Raw genomic sequence first — 24,708 nt, 5'->3', positions numbered from 1 at the left:
AAATTAATGTGGCTGATTAATTAGTGTGGGAAAAAATCAACTCAGAACAGACACAATAATAAGGAAGTGGGTTAAGAAAAGTATAATCCCCCAAAAGTATTTGATAAGCTAGTGAATTCTAGAGCAGGAATTGGAGAAGGACTAGGGAGGAGCAGCATCATATGCTAAAGGCTTTTGATAACATGTTAAAAAATTCTTGGAGAGGGAGGCTATCACTGGAAAATTTTATTCAGGAAGATCCCTATGTACTCATATGGCATTTATACATATATATTTTATGTGCACATACAGTATATATACACACGTAGCATATATAACATATGTGTATAGCATATAATCATATATAGCATATAAACACATGTGTATATTTCATATATTGTCTCCTCTGCCAGCTTGACTTTTTTTTTTTTACAAGTTTTGGTCTCTGTATCATCGAAACACTGTACATAGTAAGAATGCAATAAAAGCACAGTCAGTGAATAATATTTCTAACAAAAAAAATCAAGGTAACAATTGAAATTAGTCCTGGTAATTAAGAACTTAACTATCCTGTCAATAGCATCTTGATATCAGGTAGAACCATCATCTGGAGATTAACACACATTTATTTCCTCTAAGTCCAGCATATGTGGACAAAGTCTGGGAGCTCTTGAAGGAAATACTGCCTGAGTTTAAGCTCACAGAAGAGCCCAGCTCTGAAAGCAAAATCACAGTGATAGAAAACAAACTGAAGGAACCCACAAAAGAGAACAAGGACGTCAAGGATGGGAAGGACGGCAAGGACGGCAAGGACGGCAAGGAAGCGAAGGACGGCAAAGAAACGAAGGATGGCAAAGAAACGAAGGATGCAAAGGACTTCAAACCGGAAATCTCCCTTACGACCCTGAAGGCTCCTGAGAAAGGTGACAGAGCTGCAAAGGGTAAGGCATTGAAAGTCCTCCTACCAGCCATGGCATAGAGATGCTACACAGCCCCTGTTGAGGCTGATGATGGTCTTTTGATGTTGCTACCATGTCTTAACTGTCCCTTTGACTTTAGAGCTCTCAGTGGGGCCGGTAGGTCATTATTGTCTTCTACCTCCCTTTTAGTAACTAGCACAGGCAGCTCCCAGTTTTGCTCATATTAAATTACTGCTGTATAATAAGAAGACAAGATACTGACATCTAAATCACTACTCGAATATCTTTTTCATACTTATATGCAGAATGGGATGGACCCACAAACAAAGCAAAAAATCTTACCTTGCTGTTTTTAGAGAATGTGATATGAGCATGGGTTACATGAATTAAAATTTAAGATAGAAGTTCAAATCTGAAGAAAAGTAATTTCAAATTACCTTTTACAAAGTACATAGTCATTTCTATTTTCAAGTTAAAAAGTGGATCAAATAATTATTTATTCTGTGCTCACTGAACTAGCTTATAACTACGTGTGTGAAGAAACTGCTTATGAAGGAGAATTAAACCTATTAGAAGTATTCAAGTTTTTCCTGTATGTTTTGGTAGTATCTAAAAGGTTCCTTCAAGTGTCCATGTTTTTATAAAGTATTGACATTTTGTCAAAATTATTCTTTTTGAAGATTGCTTCTAACTTGGAAGGGAGAGACAGGAAGGACACAAATCGTAGTTAGCATGGATAATCCTGTGAGTTATTGTGAGGATCCGAAGGCCATAACTCATTGGTGTGATATTGATTAGCATAGGCAATGTCTTAAGTTTGATTCCCAGCTCTGAAAAGGCAAGTTAAATAATAAAAGACCATATCTGTTAGTGTTTCTTACCATGTAGTATACAGAAAATTTTACTTAAGTTCTATAAAAATGTATCAAGATTAGCTGTGTGAGTAATATGCACCCACTTCAGTCCCAGCACATATATCTTCTCTCTACTCCAGTTCTCTGGCCACTCATTGCTCTGCCTCCTCAGTCTAAATATGACCAAAATCATTCTGTGGTGCCTTCCTGTCAGCCTCACTGTGTATCCAGTTTGAACATCTCAGAATTACATAACTTACCAGACCAAGTTATGCTATTTTTAAATGTCTTCTTTTTCAAACAGTCATCTTACTGGGCCTCTAAACTTTCTGTATCCCAAGATGCCACTTTATCTGACATGACCTGGCCCAACTCTTTCCCAACTGGCTCCAAACTGTTTGCTTCTCTGCATTTCCCCACAGTTTCCTCACTGATGCTCTCTGAAAACTCCAAAACATTCTTCTCAGTCGTGGCCAAAACCATCTTTTGAAAAAGCAAATTCCATCTTGATTCCCTTGTAAACTCGTTACTGCCTGTCAGACATGCTTACAATGAAAACTAGGACTCCGAACGTGACCTACAACACTCAGTGGCATCAATCCAGCTCTTCCTAAACCAGTTATCCTTTCACCCAGCTTCATCTGAACACATCCCACCCCATCCCTCCAATCCCCTTCCGTGATCCACATGTTTCCAATATCTCTGCTGCCAACATTCTGGCCACAGCCCTCCTCCTCCTTTGGGTTACCCCTTCTCGTCTTGGCAGACTGCAACAGGTCCACACACTGACTGTCATTGCCCTTCAAAGTTCACTTTTTAGTTTCTGGTTAGCATAGTTCCTTTTCGTTAGTCAGTGTTCCCCACTAGATCATCACGTTCAGAAGGCGACTTCTTCCACATCTGTTTCTGCTTATCAAGATTATCACAAATTCCTAGAAAATTACCAGCACTTTTTTTCAGAAAAGAATATATTTAGGTAAATATTGGTGGCTGGACGCCTGAATGTTAATTTATGAAACATCAAAAGGGGTTTCTAGATAAAAATTATTTGGGAATATACTGAAAAATAATCCATTCATATGGAGAATACAGAACAGTTCTATAGGGTGGCCCTCCAGTGGGATGTGGATCCAGCTCTTCCTCCCGTCTCAGGAAGTTGACAGCACCACTGTCATTTAAGACCTTCTCAGTCACCGGGTAGAACTGCTGAGTTTTCCTCAGCCCTGGGTGCCATGGTTCCTTGGATCTAATGGGCCAGCACAGGTCACTGGGGCCACGCGGTGAACAGATATGAGTGTAGGTAAGTAGATGAACTTGGTTTAGAAGAGGATGAAGATTCCTGACAAGAGATTTGAATATTCTCTGTTTCTAGGAAGCCTAGTCATGGGCTGAGGGTGAGGCTGAGCTGGAAACTTAACAGCAGTGTACTGGGTTTGTGGAGCTAGGAAGGGAAAAGTAGCAGCTGTAGCACAAAGATGTCAAGTTGTTTATAGTGGGTTTTTCAAAATCATGGAATTAAATGACAGAAAACATGGTAGTCTAGTGGTAAACATTTAAAAGAGCTGAATTGTTTTTCTATGTACATGTTTTTATGGGACATACTATAAATCAAATTTCAACTAGGAATTTGACAGCAAAGTTCAGCTTTAAAACTGTAAATTAAATCACATATTGCTACAAAAACTTTGCTTAAATTAAGTTGATATTTATACAAAATAAAGGTTCTGTTAATCTACTTTTTAATACTTAAATTTCTCAGATATCTCAGCCTATATTTGAAGTTCTACTCATGTTTGCTTTTATGTCTAACATACATTTAAGATATATGACTCTAAGGTATATAAGATATTTAAGATATGTAAGACTCTATGAGACAGGTTTGTTTTCAGTGCTGAGGGACATCATAAGTTGTTTAGGTAATAATCTTTAATAATTGCACATCTTTTTAAAGATTGGAAGAGGAGACGAATAAGTTTTATAAATTTAGCAATTGATGCTGAGAATCTAAACTCCCTTTCTGAATTGAAGAGATTTATTAGGAAGAAAAAAATCTTGACCTTTTTTATTTAAAAGAGACAGTCATTCATAGAACTATGCTCATGAGTGAGAATTCAAATGGTGAGAACAGCTCATTAAATGGTTTATTGCACAAGCCATACTGAAAATAGGCGGTTGGTTCATTGATGGGTGTGGTTGGATTTCAGCCTCAAAAAAGGATATTTTACTGAAAGAAAATAGTGGTTTTCTTGAACTCAAGGTCCCAAGTAGAGAAGATTGAGAAGGTCCTGTATAGATAGGACTAAACTTCCAATGCATGCTTTGCTGGTTTTGTTTGTTTGTTTCCACTTTCAAAATGAGAAAATTAGCCTGGCATCATGATTATATATAAATAAAATCTACCGAGCGGGCTGAAGAGATGGCCACCCGGTTAAGAGTACTTTCTGCAAAGCATGAGGATCTGAATCTGGGTCCCAAGCACCCACATAGAGAACACTGGGCTGCTGTTGGGGCCAGAGACAAGAGGATTTCTGGAGTTTACTAGCCAAGGAGTATAGCCGAAACAAGGGCTCTGGGTTCAATGGAAGGGAGACCCTATTCAAAGGACAGGGGAGAAACTAAGAGAAGGATCCCACATTCCCTTGTGCCTCTGACTGTGCATATGCACCACAGATACCTGTACACACGGACACACACAAGCATGTTTCCAGGTCACTATCTGCATAGTTTTATTATACATAAAGTTATGTATAATAATTGTTTTTATGAATCTAATACTTGCTAATTCTGCCCAGATTTTACAGCCCATGTTAATTTTTAGGGTTGTTTTCTCTTACTTTACTGTGATATTTCTGATCAGACGAGACTACGTCTTGGGAGAAATTAAGGCTATCGTTTTACACTTGAGTGTTATTGCTTTGGCTTTCTTTAAGACACACTGGCTGAATATGTAACAGCCTCTGGGGTTTTCTAGATAAAAGATTTACTATGTTTTTTTAATGTGTCAGAGAAAGCAGATGCAAAAGACCTTGGGAAGAAGAATAAGAAGGATGGAGAGAAGGAGAAGGAAAGATTCAAATTTTCACTCCATGGTTCCAGACCCTCATCTGATGTTCAGTACTCTATGCAGTCCTTGTCAGATTGTAAGCTTTCAGTCTCTTACAGTAACTATCTTAGTCACTGCCTAAGCTGATGGAAAATGTTCTTTTGAAGTATCTAAGCACGTTTCCCTCAAACATTGGGTCCTTTGGGTGACTGATGGGTTGCCTGTTGCAGATGAAAACAGGAGCAAGATTGCCCTTGACAAAGTTTCACCTTTAAACAGGACCAAATGTTGCTAAATGCCACTTTTTCCTTGTGAAAGTAGAAGCAATAATACATTTCCCTCCCCTGCCTCAGAACTCATTATTAATATGGGCATAGTGGTGCACACCTTTAATCCCAGCACTCTAAAGGCAGACGCAGGTGGATCTCTGAGTTTGAGGCCAGATTAGTCTACATAGTGAGTTCCAGTCCATATGAGGCTACACAGTGAGACCCTGTCTCAAAAAAAAAAAATCCAATGACAAAACGAAGGAGGTTAAGAATGAGCAGGATGTGTCTCAGGTTTGGGCTGCGAGCGCTCCCTAAAGTCACACAAAGTGTCTGAGTACCAGGCTAGGGAAGGAGGTTTTCGTAACGCCGGGTTCAAGCTCCGCACACCACCACAGCGGCATCTAAGGGGTTTCTCAGGATTAAGGATTAAAATCCAAATCACTTATCTGTTTGCATGTCATACTTCAGCTTACTTGTAAAGACTATTTGAGTTCTTAAAATTCCTGAAGACAGAACACTGGGTTCTGCTGAGCTCTACGTGGTGAATCTTATCTGACATAAGTTATACGGTCTATAGAGCTCCTACCCTATACAGGTGATTTTAAGTGGATTTTGGAGGTACATTTTTTCCAACCAGCTGCTTTCATTTTAGTGATTGGAGGTTATGAGTATTCTAAAGATAGCTGACTTGTAGACCCAGTTCCTATGGGAGAGAATGACATCATTTTTTAGGCTATTCGCATTCAACTTGACAATAGAAATATAATATGCTTTAGCTTGCTCTAAGAAGGCATGGGAAACTTAATATAAAAGACACATGTTTTATTAAATTTCTGAGATTAATGTTTATCACAGCAGTAATTAAAATAAAAAGACATTCACAGTTTTAAAAATTCTAAGGTAAAGAAGGGGGACAGAAGTTGAACAAATATTTATGCATGTTTTTCATCTGTATGTGCGTACATTTCTATAATATCTACTGCAACCTACTACACGCTAATAACTATGTGACATTTAAAGGTTTCCCCCTTAGTTTGTTATTTTCAAAGTAAGTGTATTCATGAACGTAGCCTACAAATGATTCAAACAGCACATTTTTTTCTCCAATTACATGAAGTTAAGACTATTAGGAGTGTCCAGAAAGAATTCTTCCACACTATTTAATGGAAATATGGGCCTGTCCTAGAGTTCTGACACCTTTAGCCGTATGGATTCTCAGGGATTTTAACAGAAGTGGGAAACGGGTTGGATGATTACAGCTGAGATCTTTAAGGGCCAAACTCATTGATAGTAGGACCATTTCTGTTTACATTCCCTTACAGTTGCAGTTGGCCATACCTAAGAGGTTTGGAGACATGGCTTAGCTAAGTGTTGTAGAGAAAGAGGGCCCCCTCTGGTGGACAGTAGCTACCTTTGTCAAAATTGACTTCACCGAACACTGGAACCTCATTTCATCCTCTGCCCACAACTGTGTAGTCAGTACTTGACAAAATTATGACTGAAATTATCCAGCAACTGCATCTCGTTCAGGTTCCAAGAACTTTAGCATGTGCAGTGGCAGACACATACGTACACCTCCACTTCATTTCTAGAGACAGAGCCTAATGGGAACTCTGCAATATGAATTCCCATTCATAAAAAGAAGCAAGAGTGTGAATTGTAGTCACTGGCCATTACCAACTATAAAATTCTTCTGAGTCAGCTCTGTAAAGACCTTTGTCCCCACAAAGGGGAAGTCCTTTGGCTTGGGCTGCGGTATTTTGAAACAACTCCAGATGAGTTGGAAGTGGGTTTGGAAGTCCAGAAAGTTGGACTTCAGGGTTCATGCTTCTAACCACGGCACTATCTTTCCCCTCAAAAACTATTGATAGTACCACATTTAAATGTTGAACAATTTCCTGACCACCTAAATTTAAAAGATAACATAAAAAGAAGCTTGAATTCAGATTATGACATTAATGAAAAAGACCCAGATTTTATTATATGAACAAATCAGTCCTTCTAAAATCTGACAAAAATTACCATAAATATAAATATTTGAATTTTGACACAGGCCTTTACATTGCCTAGAGGGTGACTTAGATTTTGTAATGTAGCAAGAGTCTGTTGCAAAAGACCAAAATTCAATAATGACTTTGTGAGGTTATAAGGAGGGCATTTCTGAATATGAGAAAGACTGCCACCATTTGTAATTTTCTCTCACTGATTAAAGACAAGTTATATTGTATATTCCCAGATTTTTTGAAACTTACATTAGCCTTTTCTTGTGCTGTAACCCATGAAACATGAACTTGAATGATATACCTCACTTCCAGCTTGATTATGAAATGCTCCCAAATACGATTCTCCCTTTGCTGTCCTGGCACTGTTGAGAGCATAGTCATGAATGGAAAGAGTGGGAAGTTGTGAAAATCTATGTGGAGATTTGCTGGAATGTCTGCAATGTCCACTTCAGACTATGTGTAAACAAAACGAAACATTTGTAAAGTTGTCTGATTCTTAGTGATTGTTATAGCAGCTGGAAACATTTAGTGATATATAAAATGTTGCCAAGGTTAGAGTGACAGTTACAAGGTGAAGATATGTAGGCCTTACTTAGCAGTAGGGTGGCTGGCAACCAGGAAGGAAGTAACTCAAGCTTGACATACACCAAGACGTAGACATTTATCACCACAAAACTGGAAGTTGTTATACGTTGGAAAGTGGCTATGTGGTTTGTGATTTCATATTTCAGAAATAAACGGTAGAGTGGCTATTAACACACATAGTGTTAATTTATGATATTTATTCTTAGCAAGGCACTTCAAATAAAAGATAAGTTAGGCAAGAATGGTCTGTATTCCAAAAAGGAACTAACAGCAAACAAAAACCACAGAGAAATCAAAGAACTACAAAGTTAAGAAGAAGGCTACTTCTTGACCACAAATAACTTGACCTAAAAATTTAAGATGCCCATAATTTTCATATACATGTATCCTATACATGTGTCATATACATGCGTCTTTCATCCTCCCTCTCACTTACCTTCCCTTGCCTCCCTCTGACTGTTTTCCATTCTTTGTCCAAATATTCCTTCTTCTGCTGTGGCATATATATTCCTTTATCCTCCTTTGTATCCATTTCTTAACATGTCTATTTCTCCTTTATCATAATCCCCTTCATAATTTCATAATACATATACACATATACACACACATGCATAATATCAAATTAAGAAATTATTAGCTAGCTAGCAAAATTCTGCTGTCGTTGAGATTTGCATCATCTTGTGGAATTACAAATACCTTCTGGTGGAAGTGACCTGAAAAGCCTTCTCGTCTACCTACTCTTCCACTATTGCTCTAGAGAATAAGCAATAATAGGGGGCAACCAGAAAGACTAGACATACTTTTACACTCACTGTCCACATTTGCCCATTTCAACCATGCATCTTGGATATAGTCCTTAACCTATCTTCAGTTTAGTTTTCTTATCTGAAAAATGATGCCATACAGTTTATTTCATAGGGTTTGTATGAGAATTGACTCATGTAATATACTTAGGGCTGTGCTTAACACGTAGGAAGCATCAATGGAAGTTAACCACTCTAACAAACTGAATATCACATCTGTGGATAGATTAACACCCTTCAACAAGTGTTTCAGGGTCCTGAAGAAATTTTGTAATGATTTGGAGTTCATCTACTGATAAGTTAATGTTCCAGGCTGAACTTGTAATATATTAAAACAGTACAATTTAACAGAGGACAGATTAATCATAAAAGTGATACTTAAGTAATTCTACGAAATTTACAGCAGAACTTTCTGATATACGCTTATAGGAAGCACAAATAACCTCTTTCCGTGTAAAATGAGATATCTAAATGATAGCAACATGGCAAAAAACTCTAGGCAAGAAAGCAATTACAATTAACATGGCTGTTTTAGCAAGGAGGAGACTCAAATACTGAGAAATACTAAAGCCATTTTAGAAGTTAAGATTTAAAATACCATCCCAGAAAACGGCGGCGCAGATCTTCCTGGTTGCTGCCGCCGCAGAGAGCTTGTGGGCAGCACCCTGCGAGCAAACTTGAGCCTTGGGACCACAGGTAAGACCAACTTTCCTGCTGCAAGAGACCTGCCCAGTGAACTCGGGACACACAGAGGCAGAATTCCTCTAGGACCGGGCACGTCCTGTGTTTACCTGGAGTCCCACACCCGAGGATCCTGGCCCTCAGCAGCTCTCTGCTCCCAGACCCTGAGGGAGAGAGACCTCACCGCCTGGTCAGGTGGGCACTCCTGAGGCTGCAGAGCAGAAGAGACCACCAACACACTGCCCACCCCTGCCCACATCCCTGGCCCAAGAGGAAACTGTATAAGGCCTCTGGGTTCCCGTGGGGGAGGGCCCAGGAGCAGCAGGACCGCTGCGCCTGAGACACCGCCAGAACCTGAAGGAACAGACCAGATAAACAGTTCTCTGCACCCAAATCCCGTGGGAGGGAGAGCTAAACCTTCAGAGAGGCAGACACGCCTGGGAAACCAGAAGAGACTGCACTCTGCACACATCTCGGACGCCAGAGGAAAACACCAAACGCCATCTGGAACCCTGGTGCACTGAAGCTCCCGGAAATGGTGGCGCAGATCTTCCTGGTTGCTGTCGCCAGAGAGAGCTCAAGGGCAGCACCCTGCAAGCAAACTTGAGCCTCGGGACCACAGGTAAGACCAACTTTTCTGCTGCAAGTGACCTGCCTGGTGAACTCAAGACACAGGCCCACAGGAACAGCTGAAGACCTGTAGAGAGGAAAAACTACACGCCCGAAAGCAGAACACTCTGTCCCCATAACAGGCTGAAAGAAAACAGGAAAACAGGTCTACAGCACTCCTGAAAAACAGGCTTATAGGATAGTCTAGCCACTGTCAGAAATAGCAGAACAAAGTAACACTAGAGATAATCTGATGGCAAGAGGCAAGCGCAGGAACCCAAGCAACAGAAACCAAGACTACATGGCACCATCGGAGCCCAATTCTCCCACCAAAACAAACATGGAATATCCAAACACACCAGAAAAGCAAGATTTAGTTTCAAAATCATTTTTGATCATGATGCTGGAGGACTTCAAGAAAGACGTGAAGAACACCCTTAGAGAAATACAGGAAAACATTAATAAACAAGTAGAAGCCTACAGAGAGGAATCGCAAAAATCCCTGAAAGAATTCCAGGAAAACACAATCAAACAGTTGAAGGAATTAAAAATGGAAATAGAAGCAATCAAGAGAGAACACATGGAAACAACCCTGGATATAGAAAACCAAAAGAAGAGACAAGGAGCTGTAGATACAAGCTTCACCAACAGAATACAAGAGATGGAAGAGAGAATCTCAGGAGCAGAAGATTCCATAGAAATCATTGACTCAACTGTCAAAGATAATGTAAAGCAGAAAATGCTACTGGTCCAAAACAAAATCCAGGACTCAATGAGAAGATCAAAGCTAAGGATAATAGGTATAGAAGAGAGTGAAGACTCCCAGCTCAAAGGACCAGTAAATATCTTCAACAAAATCATAGAAGAAAACTTCCCTAACCTAAAAAAAGAGATACCCATAGGCATACAAGAAGCCTACAGAACTCCAAATAGATTGGACCAGAAAAGAAACACCTCCCGTCACATAATAGTCAAAACACCAAACGCACAAAATAAAGAAAGAATATTAAAAGCAGTAAGGAAAAAAGGTCAAGTAACATATAAAGGCAGACCTATCAGAATCACACCAGACTTTTCACCAGAAACTATGAAGGCCAGAAGATCCTGGACTGATGTCATACAGACCCTAAGAGAACACAAATGCCAGCCCAGGTTACTGTATCCTGCAAAACTCTCAATTAACATAGATGGAGAAACCAAGATATTCCATGACAAAACCAAATTTACACAATATCTTTCTACAAATCCAGCACTACAAAGGATAATAAATGGTAAAGCCCAACATAAGGAGGCAAGCTATACCCTAGAAGAAGCAAGAAACTAATCGTCTTGGCAACAAAACAAAGAGAAGAAAAGCACACAAACATAACCTCATATCCAAATATGAATATAACGGGAAGCAATAATCACTATTCCTTAATATCTCTCAACATCAATGGCCTCAACTCCCTAATAAAAAGACATAGATTAACAAACTGGATACGCAACGAGGACCCTGCATTCTGCTTCCTACAGGAAACACACCTCAGAGACAAAGACAGACACTACCTCAGAGTGAAAGGCTGGAAAACAACTTTCCAAGCGAATGGTCAGAAGAAGCAAGCTGGAGTAGCCATTCTAATATCAAATAGAATCAATTTTCAACTAAAAGTCATTAAAAAAGATAAGGAAGGACACTTCATATTCATCAAAGGAAAAATCCACCAAGATGAACTCTCAATCCTAAATATCTATGCCCCAAATACAAGGGCACCTACATACGTAAAAGAAACCTTACTAAAGCTCAAAACACACATTGCACCTCACACAATAATAGTAGGAGATTTCAACACCCCACTCTCATCAATGGACAGATCATGGAAACAGAAATTAAACAGAGACGTAGATAGACTAAGAGAAATCATGAGCCAAATGGACTTAACAGATATTTATAGAACATTCTATCCTAAAGCAAAACGATATACCTTCTTCTCAGCTCCTCATGGTACTTTCTCCAAAATTGACCATATAATTGGTCAAAAAACGGGCCTCAACAGGTACAGAAAGATAGAAATAATCCCATGCGTGCTATCGGACCACCACGGCCTAAAACTGGTCTTCAATAACAATAAGGGAAGAATGCCCACATATACGTGGAAATTGAACAGTGCTCTACTCAATGATAACCTGGTCAAGGAAGAAATAAAGAAAGAAATTAAAAACTTTTTAGAATTTAATGAAAATGAAGGTACAACATACCCAAACTTATGGGACACAATGAAAGCTGTGCTAAGAGGAAAACTCATAGTGCTGAGTGCCTGCAGAAAGAAACAGGAAAGAGCATATGTCAGCGCTTGACAGCACACCTAAAAGCTCTAGAACAAAAAGAAGCAAATACACCCAGGAGGAGTAGAAGGCAGGAAATAATCAAACTCAGAGCTGAAATCAACCAAGTAGAAACAAAAAGGACCATAGAGAGAATCAACAGAACCAAAAGTTGGTTCTTTGAGAAAATCAACAAGATAGATAAACCCTTAGCCAGAGAGGACACAGAGAGTGTGTCCAAATTAACAAAATCAGAAATGAAAAGGGAGACATAACTACAGATTCAGAGGAAATTCAAAAAATCATCACATCTTACTATAAAAGCCTATATTCAAGAAAACTTGAAAATCTACAGGAAATGGACAATTTCCTAGACAGATACCAGGTACCGAAGTTAAATCAGTAACAGATAAACCAGTTAAACAACCCCATAACTCCTAAGGAAATAGAAGCAGTCATTAAAGGTCTCCCAACCAAAAAGAGCCCAAGTCTAGACGGGTTTAGTGCAGAATTCTATCAGACCTTCATAGAAGACCTCATACCAATATTATCCAAACTATTCCACAAAATTGAAACAGATAGAGCACTACCGAATTCCTTCTATGAAGCCACAATTACTCTTATACCTAAACCACACAAAGACCCAACAAAGAAAGAGAACTTCAGACCAATTTCCCTTATGAATATCGACGCAAAAATACTCAATAAAATTCTGGCAAACCGAATCCAAGAGCACATCAAAACAATCATCCACCATGATCAAGTAGGCTTCATCCCAGGCATGCAGGGATGGTTTAATATACGGAAAACCATCAACGTGATCCATTATATAAACAAACTGAAAGAATAAAACCACATGATCATTTCATTAGATGCTGAGAAAGCATTTGACAAAATTCAACACCCCTTCATGATAAAAGTCCTGGAAAGAATAGGAATTCAAGGCCCATACCTAAACATAGTAAAAGCCATATACAGCAAACCAGTTGCTAACATTAAACTAAATGGAGAGAAACTTGAAGCAATCCCACTAAAATCAGGGACTAGACAAAGCTGCCCACTCTCTCCCTACTTATTCAATATAGTTCCTGAAGTTCTAGCCAGAGCAATCAGACAACAAAAGGAGGTCAAGGGGATACAGATCGGAAAAGAAGAAGTCAAAATATCACTATTTGCAGATGATATGATAGTATATTTAAGTGATCCCAAAAGTTCCGCCAGAGAACTACTAAAGCTGATAAACAACTTCAGCAAAGTGGCTGGGTATAAAATTAACTCAAATAAATCAGTAGCCTTTCTCTACACAAAAGAGAAACAAGCTGAGAAATAAATTAGGGAAACGACACCCTTCATAATAGACCCAAATAATATAAAGTACCTCGGTGTGACTTTAACCAAGCAAGTAAAAGATTTGTACAATAAGAACTTCAAGACACTGAAGAAAGAAATTGAAGAAGACCTCAGAAGATGGAAAGATCTCCCATGCTCATGGATTGGCAGGATTAATATAGTAAAAATGGCCATTTTACCAAAAGCGATCTACAGATTCAATGCAATCCCCATCAAAATACCAATCCAATTCTTCAAAGAGTTAGACAGAACAATTTGCAAATTCATCTGGAATAACAAAAAACCCAGGATAGCTAAAACTATCCTCAACAATAAAAGGACTTAAGGGGGAATCACTATCCCTGAACTAAAGCAGTATTGCAGAGCAATAGTGATAAAAACTGCATGGTATTGGTACAGAGACAGACAGATAGACCAATGGAATAGAATTGAAGACCCAGAAATGAACCCACACACCTATGGTCACTTGATTTTTGACAAAGGAGCCAAAACCATCCAATGGAAAAAAGATAGGATTTTCAGCAAATGGTGCTGGTTCAACTGGAGGTCAACATGTAGAAGAATGCAGATCGATCCATGCTTATCACCCTGTACAAAGCTTAAGTCCAAGTGGATCAAGGACCTCCACATCAAACCAGACACACTCAAACTAATAGAAGAAAAACTAGGGAAGCATCTGGAACACATGGGCACTGGAAAAAATTTCCTGAACAAAACACCAATGGCTTATGCTCTAAGATCAAGAATTGACAAATGGTATCTCATAAAACTGCAAAGCTTCTGTAAGGCAAAGGACACGGTGGTTAGGACAAAACGGCAACCACCAGATTGGGAAAAGATCTTTACCAATCCTACAACAGATAGAGGCCTTATATCCAAAATATACAAAGAACTCAAGAAGTTAGACCGCAGGGAGACAAATAACCCTATTAAAAAATGGGGTTCAGTGCTAAACAAAGAATTCACAGCTGAGGAATGCCGAATGGCTGAGAAACACCTAAAGAAATGTTCAACATCTTTAGTCATAAGGGAAATGCAAATCAAAACAACCCTGAGATTTCACCTCACACCAGTCAGAATGGCTAAGATCAAAAACTCAGGTGACAGCAAATGCTGGCGAGGATGTGGAGAAAGAGGAACACTCCTCCATTGTTGGTGGGATTGCAAACTGGTACAACCATTCTGGAAATCAGTCTGGAGAATCCTCAGAAAATTGGACATTGAACTGCCTGAGGATCCAGCTATACCTCTCTTCGGCATATACCCAAAAGATGCCCCAACATATAAAAAAGATATGTGATCCACTATGTTCATCGCAGCCTTATTTATAATAGCCAGAAGCTTGAAAGAACCCAGATGCCCTTCAACAGAGGAATGGATACAGAAAATGTGGTATATCTACACAATGGAATATTATTCAACTATCAAAAACAATGACTTTATGAAATTCGTAGGCAAATGGTTGGAACTGGAAAATATCATCCTGAGTGAGCTAACCCAATCACAGAAAGACATACATGGTATGCACTCATTGATAAGTGGCTATTAGCCCAAATGCTTGAATTACCCTAGACGCCTAGAACAAATGAAACTCAAGACGGATGATCAAAATGTGAATGCTTCACTCCTTCTTTAAAAGGGGAACAAGAATACCCTTGGCAGGGAAGAGAGAGGCAAAGATTAAAACAGAGACTGAAGCAACACCCATTCAGAGCCTGCCCCACCGGTGGCCCATACATATACAGCCACCCAATTAGACAAGATGGATGAAGCAAAGAAGTGCAGACCGACAGGAACCGAATGTAGATCGCTCCTGAGAGACACAGCCAGAATACAGCAAATACAGAGGCGAATGCCAGCAGCAAACCACTGAACTGAGAATAGGACCCCCGTTGAAGGAATCAGAGAAAGAACTGGAAGAGCTTGAAGGGGCTCGAGACCCCATATGTACAACAATGCCAAGCAACCAGAGCTTCCAGGGACTAAGCCACTACCTAAAGACTATACATGGACTGACCCTGGACTCTGACCTCATAGGTAGCAATGAATATCCTAGTAAGAGCACCAGTGGAAGGGGAAGCCCTGGGTCCTGCTAAGACTGAACCCCCAGTGAACTAGACTGTTGGGGGGAGGGTGACAATGGGGGGAGGGTGGGGAGGCGAACACCCATAAGGAAGGGGAGGGGGGAGGGGGATGTTTGCCCAGAAACCGGGAAAGGGAATAACACTCGAAATGTATGTAAGAAATACTCAAGTTAATAATAATAATAATAAAAAGATAAATGAAAAAAATAAATAAAATACCATCCCTTCATATCAAAGTGGGTCTTGTGTTCCTCCTTCCCCTTAAATTAGTCAGTTAACAAGAATGCTGGAATGTAGGGCTGTTTCAACATCTGGAAAGTTAGATAACAAAATCACGTTGTTTCTGTCATGAATTGTGATATCACGATATTACCGAATCGTTAAGAGTCAAATATTTGCCTTTAGGATATTCCAAAGGTGTTTGGGTTTATATCTAACAAAACAAGTGGGCAATGCAATGTTCTTTGTAAAATAAAATAGAATGATAACAGATAATGGCTACATATTGATTTCTGAGCCTCATTATAAATAATTCTGTTTGGGGAATAACAGACACTATTCAGAAGTTTTTGAAAATTATGAGCCTCCTCCATTCCCAGACACTTAGTTTGTGATAGGAGAACCATGGAGTGTTCAGGATTTTCCTGAGGTACACAGCAGATTTTGGGCCAGCTTTGTCCCACCACCTTGTCACAGAACACAAAACAAACAAAAGGAAATTGTTGCAGGAAGACCTTCAGAAGTCTGTGTTCAATGTTCAGTGATGGGCTATAATTTAGACCAAAATAGTTTTCTATGCAAAGATGTTGATATCAAAACTGAGAAGGAAGTTAATGTGGTGGGTGATTCTATGTCTCCACTGGGCCATGTCATACAGAAATCTGGGCAACACTGTGTGAAGATGCTTTTTGGATGGTATTTATATTCAGATCAGTAGGCAGAGAGAAGCAGCTTGTACTGCCTCCTGTGAGCAAACTTGATCCAATCAAGTAAATGTTGGATATGAAAGGCACACACTCCTGTCACCTGAATGCCCACAGACTCAGAGCAAAACACTAGCAATTCTTGGTACTGGAGTCTGTTCATCTTCAGGCAGAAACAACCATTGCTTCTCCTGGGTCTACCCCAGCTAGTTGGCTTGCCCTGTAGATTGGGCAGTAATTACATGGACAAACTCCTAACAACATGCCAGTGTAACAAATACTGAAATATGTGGATGCTAGGAAGAGTTTAAGATGTATACTTAAAATCTTCTGTGTAGCTCTGAAGGCCTGCTTGGTAAGAGTTACGTAAGTGATAGATGCTGTGGGAAAAGTCCTAGCTGGAAACAAGGAAGATGCAATTGGAAAATTGGAAAAAATAGTCCCTGCTGTAAACCAGAAAGGGGGTTTCCAGAAGTGTAGTCTGGTGTTTTGTAGAAACTAAAACCTGTTAACAAGGACACTGGCTATTTATCAGAGGTGGCTTTTCAGCAGATTATTGGGCATAAGGGTTAACTTCCTTACTATGAGTAGTAAAATATGAGAGGAAGGAGGTGAATGGAAGGAAATGTAAACTAGAAAGCAATAAAAATTGGAAGATTAGAAAATTTTTCAGTCTAACCTTATCCTAAAACAAGGAAGCTTGTAAATGAAATACCAAGGGTGGAGCTTGAAATCACCCACATGAAAGTTACCCACCAGGAAGCTAATCAGTCAAGTCCACAAAGACTAGGGATAGAAAAGGCATCATTCACGCAGAGGTCACTTTAGAGGAGGCACAGATGGGATGGGGGAAGACCGTTGGTCTGTAATGCTACAGAATAGGACCACAGAGCTATTTGAATGTGAATGTGAATATGCAGGTAAGTCCCCAAGGTGATCCACAGGCAATCAGAACTACATCTCACCAAACCCCCAGGCTGTCTTCAGTTGATTTGTAGAGAGTGGGCCCTGCTTTTTGTTTTCAGTTACCCACAGTACCTGAAGGGCCTCTTTGCAAGCACTATTTATTCGTGAAGCCACTGCAAAATATTCTTACAGTTCTCTGGTCAAATCTAATAAGATAGAGCCACCACTGAGGACTGGAGGGGACAGTGGACTTAGTGCGCTGAGACTACAGACAAAGAGAAATATTCTGAAGCCTAACATGCAATGGAACTTATTTTGCTAAGCTTTTATGCTGATTTGGTTGCCTACCTGGTCCCATCCTATGCTTGTATCTCCATTGTAATTTGGAGTTACATTTTTTGTCTAGTGTCACGGGGTCATAGTTATGTAAGAACCCTAGAGAAAAATTCAGTTTTCTTTATAGGTGAATAAATTTTCATTGTGTACATGTTAACAAACAAAGAGTTGTAGGAGAGAAGTTTTGCCTCAAGATGAGTCATGTCTTACGCCTTACTGGAAAGGACTTAGATGTTTCAGTGAGACTTTGAACTTGAGACTGAGGGTGAACTGACTTAAAGCTCTTCGTTCTGTTGTTCTGGGCTGAAAGAAGTTCATGTATGTGGGTAGTATATATAGTTTATGGAGGAGAAGAACATCATGCAAGATATTGTTTCTCTCTTAAATTGATATATTGAAGCCTTAAACTCTAATGTATTTTGGGAGATTCTTTTAAAGGGTAGTAATTAAGGCTAAATCATTATAAAAAGAGGAAAATATACCAGATATATTCTCCCTCTCATTCTCTCTCTTATTTCCTTCCTCTTCTCCTTCCCATATCTTTGCCTCTCCTCCTCATATCTTTTTCGTTATCTCCCTCAAAAGAGTACACAATGAGAAAGTGATTGTCTACATTTGTGTTGATGAGAATTATTCATGTAATATATGTTTATTTTCCAGGTTCCTCAGCAATACAGTCCCCTCAGATGGTTGTATATGCTACCTTTACACCACTCTATTTGTTTGAAAACAAGATATTTACATTAGAGAAGATGGTAAGAATCCAAAACCAAGGATATAGGTCCTTACGTGTGGTAGTCGGGAGGGACATATTCCTTGGCTCAGACTAGGGAGATGGAAAATCCCAAACTGTTTCAGTTGTTCACAGTACTATCTAATTATAGAAAGGTAAAATACAGTCATAGTTTATTTTAAAATATTTTTCTATTATGTACAAAGATAAAGGCTAAAGATGAAGGAACTATATACATTTCAGTGAAACTTGTGAACATCACTACTGATTAATAATTGCTTTTCAGAAACTCAACTGCACATATATTTTTTATATAATTTTTAAAATGATTTATTTATTTATTTTGTGTATATAGGTACACTGTCACTCTCTTCAGACACACCAGAAGAGGGCATCGGATCCCATTACAGATGGTTATGAGCCACCATGTGGTTGCTGGGAATTGAACTCAGGACTTCTGGAAGAATAGCCAGTGCTCTTAACCACTGAGCCACCTCTCCAGCCCTCTGCATTCTTAAAGTGGGATGATGCACATAATTTTGCACCCCATTTGGGGAGCAACTACCATAGCCTTCTTGCATCATAATGTAGTACAGAATAAATGCTTTCTGTTCTTAAACTTTAAATTTAATCAAGAACATAAAATTTAGTAAATGTAGCCAAAGGCAATACAATTAAATTTTGCATAGTTTAAACATGTAGGCATAGGTATTGTATACATGTTGGTATATATCCTTTGGTTTCTTTCCTATACACACATTCTGTATTATGCTCTATACTCTTGCTCAGAATGAAATCATATTTACATTTTATTTGGAGGCCAGACTTTTGTTTTACAGTTTTATTAATATTGCCCAAGGCACTGCTTTTCAATGAACATGTTTAGTTGTTACATGATATTTGTGGAATTCCACAGCTTTGAGCCATTTCTCTGGTTCTGAGAGTGAAAAATCAAATTCTCTCCTTTCATAATGATAAAAATCTAGCTTATCTAGACTAATGCAATACATTGAGTGTTTGTTCAATCCTGGCCCTGTGTGGGGACTTTAGACCCCTCGCACCTTACCACTGGGGTTCTACATGCTCTACAGTGGACAGTTTAATGTACCAGGATTTTCAACGTAGGACTGCGATAAAGAGTAGTGTGCATAGATAGAATTGCACACTATATCCATTTTGTCAGAGTTGAACTTTAAAACTTTAATGAGGAGTAGCTTGAAAAGTAAATATTCCAGTAGGGTCACATTGCCACATGTGTCACTCTCATCCTTTGTTGGCCTTGAAGCCCAATACCATCATCCCACAATCACTGGCAAATGTTACTACACAGCAGTAATATTAAAAAAAATGGTGGGGCACATGCATTAGCATATGCAATAGGGACAGAAGAAGTCTCTGTTACTTTTAATCCAAGGTTAAATAGCAGCAGTAGTGGTTAAAGAGCAGAATCAGATATCTTCATGGTGTCTGGAAATCTGCAGCTCCCTTCAATTCAAGTCTGCACTCAAATCTTCTCTTAAGCGAAGCCTCCTGTTGACTTTAGGGTTTTCTTCCTCTTCTCCGATGTTCTTTAAACTCTCTATGTGTCATGGCACCATCTCAGATGCTCTTGATGATAACTCAATGTATGGACCACTAAAGGACATCAGCCATATTTTGTGGCATGTCATGGCTCCTATCCAGGAAATACTCAAACTGCTTATTAAAGTGTAACACTCACTATACATCAACTCTTGTATTATAATACATGCTAGACAATGTGGTCTACTCATATTGATTATCACAGCCCTGATTATTCTTTACCACAAAGCTCAGAGCAGTAAGTGGAAAACAAGTAACAAACTGCTATAACAGAGAATTTATAAGGTATCTAGATAAATAGTGATTGTTGGAGTAATGACAGAAAAAAATACCTATGTGAATAGAGGGTCAATCAATGGGGGAGGGGAGACAGGACACAAACCATAAGACTCTCTAGTGAGCAGCCAGGGTGGTCTTTCTAGAGAAAGCTAACTGTTTTACCTGAGGTATAGGAAGTTATCCTAGTAAATAACAAAAAGTGTGTTCAAAGCAGAGAGAGGTTTATCTTAGAAAGCCTGGCGGCCAGGAGCCCACATATTCCCTGTGTTCCGGGAGCTAACAGAGACTGAATTACAGTCAGGAGAGAATAGAGAATATAGATATACTATTTTAATCATAAATCCATAACAAATGATTTCTTCTCTATTGAAAATTTGCAAAAATGGAATATTACACTACATTTACAGCCTCAAAGAGTGTTAAGGCCAACACTCATAATTAAGAGCTCACATTTAGTTAAGAAGCAATGGAAAGTACTGAAGAATAGAGCAAATTATCACAAACTACCCTGTGTGATGCAGCATCCCTCCTCTCAGGTATCCTAAACAGCTTGGGCTGTACATGAATAAGCTGCCCCCACCTGTCAGCTCTCACCCCTTCTTTTAGAGAACTTGGAATAGAATTGGGGGATGAGTAAAGGGGTCTTAGAAAATGAAACTCCCAGCTTAAGTTTTTTGCATGAATCATTCAACAGACATTAAGTACCTACTTAATCTTAAGGATGCTATTCTAAATCTCTCCTTGGCCCTAACTCCTGTCTAGGGACTTCTGAGACCCTTAGAATCAAAATTTAAACTAGAATTTGTGGCATTACTTGATACCCAAGCATTGCATAATATATTGAAAATAAAATATGAGAATTTGTCATTTTGAAATTTGTTTTGCTAAGTCAGGCCAGCCCTTTGATAGATTAGTAATTGTGGGATGGAATTCATATCTTGCTTTGCTTTCAACCTGCACTTTATATTCTAAAATTAAAAAAAATTCATTTTAGATTACAAGATTGTTATTATGTGTGAGACAGACAGACACATACACAGAGAAAGAATCAGGAGAGAGAGAGAGAGAGAGAGAGAGAGAGAGAGAGAGAGAGAGAGAGAGGAGAGAGAGAGAGAGGAAGATAGGGAAATAGAGACAAGTTTGTGTCTCAAATTATCTTTTGTAAAATGTCTAGAATTTATTCTACTGATAAGTATTACTTTGACTGTGGCTTTATTTCAGAATGTATCAATGTGTAACCCTCGTAGTAATGTTATTTTGAGGTATCCTCTATTGAATGACCTTAAATTCACCCCTGAATTTTCAGCAATTACTCTCAAAGGGTGACTTGATTTCATTGAGACTTTTTACACCTAACAGAATAAAGCTTACTTTTTAGATGGTGTAGAGAAATAATTGTCTTTAGCCTACTCTACGAATTATAGACATTTCTGAATTTATTATTTATTTATTTTTAGTAAATTGGTAAGAGACTGTAAGGAAAAAGGATAAAACACAGTTTCTCTCTTAGGCTACTTTTAAAAGGCAGAGTATCACTTTTCTCTTAAATCTGAATTAATTATCTGTATCCCTATCATAAAATCCAATCATATGAAGTCCTTGGAAAGAAAATAGTTCCTGGAGGACAGGCTTCAGTGTAGTTGGTGTTTCGTTATTTTTCTTCAAATGTTAAAGCAATCTGTGGTGGTTAAGTGGATCAATTCCTCTCTCTCTCTCTCTCTCTCTCTCTCTCTCTCTCTCTCTCTCTCTCTCTGTCTCTCTCTCTCTCTTTCTCTCTTTCTCTCTCCTCTTGCTTTTCTCACTCCTCTCTCTCTTTCTATAACATATTTCAAGCAGCAATTAGGGAGTAGAAAGTAGAATTCTTTTGAAATTATGGTCTGACTTATTCCCAATTTCTTCAGAGCAGAATGTTTGACTCTGAGATATATCCATCAGGGCAGCTTCTGTCCCCACTGTCAGTGTCTCCATTGTCTCCAACGATGGGGACTTCCTGAGGAAAAACCCACTGGTAAAGGATTATAGTTTATCATAGATAAGGCCATTCTTTCCAACTCAAAGTCCTGAATACATTGAAAAAACGTTTAAGTGTTAAGTAACAATTGCTAGCGAGTTTACTTTTTTCTTTAGATAATCAGAACTTGCTTCAACTTAGAAAAACACTACCTATAGCTTTTATATTCTCATTGGAACTTAAGCTTCAGAATGGCCTAACTCCTTTTCAATAAGCAAACAGCGTCTCAGGCAAACTTAAAGATGCAAAGAAATAGAAATGGCAGTGTCTTTTCTATTAAGGAGTTAAGATCATGGGTGTTTTCAACTTTTCTATATTAGCAAAAGTATTGTTATTAAATACAAGAGGCAATGAAAGATTTCAAGTCCTTTTTCCATCTCTTAGGCGAATTCTGCGGAGAAACTTAGGGAATATGGTCTTTCTCACATCTGTAGCCATCCTGTGCTGGTGACCAGAAGTAGGTCTTGTCCCCTGGTGGCACCCCCCAAACCTCCTCCTTTACCTGCCTGGAAACTCATTCGCCACAAAAAGGAAACAGTGATCACCGATGAAGCTCAAGGTATGCACCAAGATAGCCAAGCAGTCTGGTGACACTTCTCTGGAGGCTTAGCAGTCTCTTCCATGGAGGTATGTGTTGAGGCAAATCACGCCATCCTGAACCTAAAGCTGCTTGACTCTTATGCCTTCTCTTATGAATTTAAAAAGTAGGAAAGTATGTGTCTTATATACTATAGGTTCAAAGTGTCAATCAGTGGTTATGCTAGGGCTTATCATCTATTTCTCTTCTTTCTGTTGGGTTTAATATGTTAAATAAAATCTAATAATAACAAGAAGATACTTTCGTTCTGAAGGATAATGCAGAATGATAGAGGGATTTGCTTCCTGTCTGAGCCTTACCTCTTTTTCTGTTCAACTTCAGTGTTCACTGTGGTGACGTGTGTTGTTCTCCTTTCTCACTGGCAACTTCTTACTTCTAAACTTAACACTTAGGCATAACCACAGTCCTCTCTCAATACACTGTTTCCTTGTTATTTATGTTATTTATGCTTCTGCTTCTACTGTAGTTTCCATGGACCACCTAACATTCCTGTGCCTGTCCTAAGTGGTTGTTTGAGGAGGTTAATTGATGGATATTATTTCTTTCTAAAGGAAAAGGTTATATGAAAAGTCAACTTTGCAGCAAATGGAAAGACTTGTGAAACTTCACCATTTCATATCATTGTTCCATGCATAGCCATAAAAAAACTGGCTATAGACAAAAGAATTATTTAAACTGTTTCAATTAACTGAAATGTCCCTGTTCATTCTTGCCTTACCTCTATTTAAATCCCCAAGTAAACGTGTACTCTAACCAGCACTGCCTTAGAATCTGAAGGATTCTGGCGGCATGGGTCATACTTGCCATCTTTTCAGATGCTGTTCCGAAGAAGCCTGAGCAGTTTCTTGAGATTTCAAGTCCATTTTTGAATTATAGAATGGCTCCATTTACAATCCCAACAGAAACGTAAGTATGTGACTTTCTCACTGGTGGCTCTTCTCAACTTCCCATCTGTGACATGTGTGGTTAAAAACATAATCACACTTAATGGAAAGAATGTTTGGAGGATGTGGAAGCCAAATACATATGCATATCTATACAACTGTTAAAGGGATGTCTTACAGACCATGATTACATCATCTCATTTATTTTCAAATACTTTGGTTCACAATTTTTATGTATGAGTATTAGAGGGTAAATGTTTGCTATCCCTCCAAAATGAAATGGGGAAATTCTAGCCTGTGGGTGGCTTGGATTTGTAAGGAATGATTTTTTAAGGTGGAACTGAGTTATATGGTGCTGTGATCTGTCAACATCTGTCTATGGGGAGACCCCATGAGTTTTGCTCTTACTGATAACTGCCAGAGCCCTGGCCTGGCTGAGGAGCTGTTGACAGTTAGTTGATGGCTGAGTAGGGGGGGAGTCATTCTCCTTTGTATGTGTGGACTCAGTTATATTGCTTCTGTGGGTTGTCCACAGTCCTACATATGGGCAGCTACTTTGGGACTCAGTGGGTTCTCAAAAGGAGGAGGAGGAGGAGGAGGAGGAGGAGGAGGAGGAGGAGGAGGAGGAGGAGGAGGAGGAAGAAGAGGAGGAAGAGGAGGAAAAAAGGGAGAAAAAAAGACAGGTTATGAGGGAAAGTTTTCTAGTTGTAATTGGAGGGAGTGAAGATCATTTCATGCATGTATGGAATTCACAAAGAATAAAATAAATTTAAGTTTGTGTGCCAGGAAGCAGCATGGCTCACCTCATGAGTGAGGACAGGGCTGGGGAAAGTTGAGGTGGCATTTTTGTGTGTTGGTGAATGCTAATTGAGGAACAGTTTTGAGTGGAGCCACTAAATTGTCTCTCCATTTGATATAAATTAGATCATCAGATTTCATATACAGTTGGCCAAAATCAGAATTTGTGTACGCT

General features: G+C 39.0%; 1 protein-coding gene across 10 annotated transcripts in view; it reads left to right on the top strand.

Annotated features, from left to right (window-relative positions):
• Adgb (androglobin) overlaps nt 1-24,708 on the top strand; it is a 143,770-nt gene that overhangs the window by 49,587 nt on the left and 69,475 nt on the right. For 7 of the 10 annotated variants that reach the window (XM_063280794.1, XM_039098478.2, XM_039098487.2 and 4 more), the window contains 5 exons: nt 619-920; nt 4,759-4,893; nt 18,310-18,404; nt 22,638-22,812; nt 23,667-23,757. In XM_063280794.1, coding sequence (XP_063136864.1) covers nt 619-920; nt 4,759-4,893; nt 18,310-18,404; nt 22,638-22,812; nt 23,667-23,757 — 798 coding nt within the window. The remainder of the gene's footprint in view (nt 1-618; nt 921-4,758; nt 4,894-18,309; nt 18,405-22,637; nt 22,813-23,666; nt 23,758-24,708) is intronic. The other 3 variants (XM_063280793.1, XM_063280795.1, XM_039098485.2) reach the window with 1 other exon arrangement.

The sequence above is a fragment of the Rattus norvegicus genome, chromosome 1 (assembly GCF_036323735.1).
Source record: "Rattus norvegicus strain BN/NHsdMcwi chromosome 1, GRCr8, whole genome shotgun sequence".
In the NCBI taxonomy this organism is placed as follows: Eukaryota; Metazoa; Chordata; class Mammalia; order Rodentia; family Muridae; genus Rattus; species Rattus norvegicus.
Note: the sequence above shows the minus strand (reverse complement) of the source record. Positions and strands in the feature narration are given on the sequence as shown.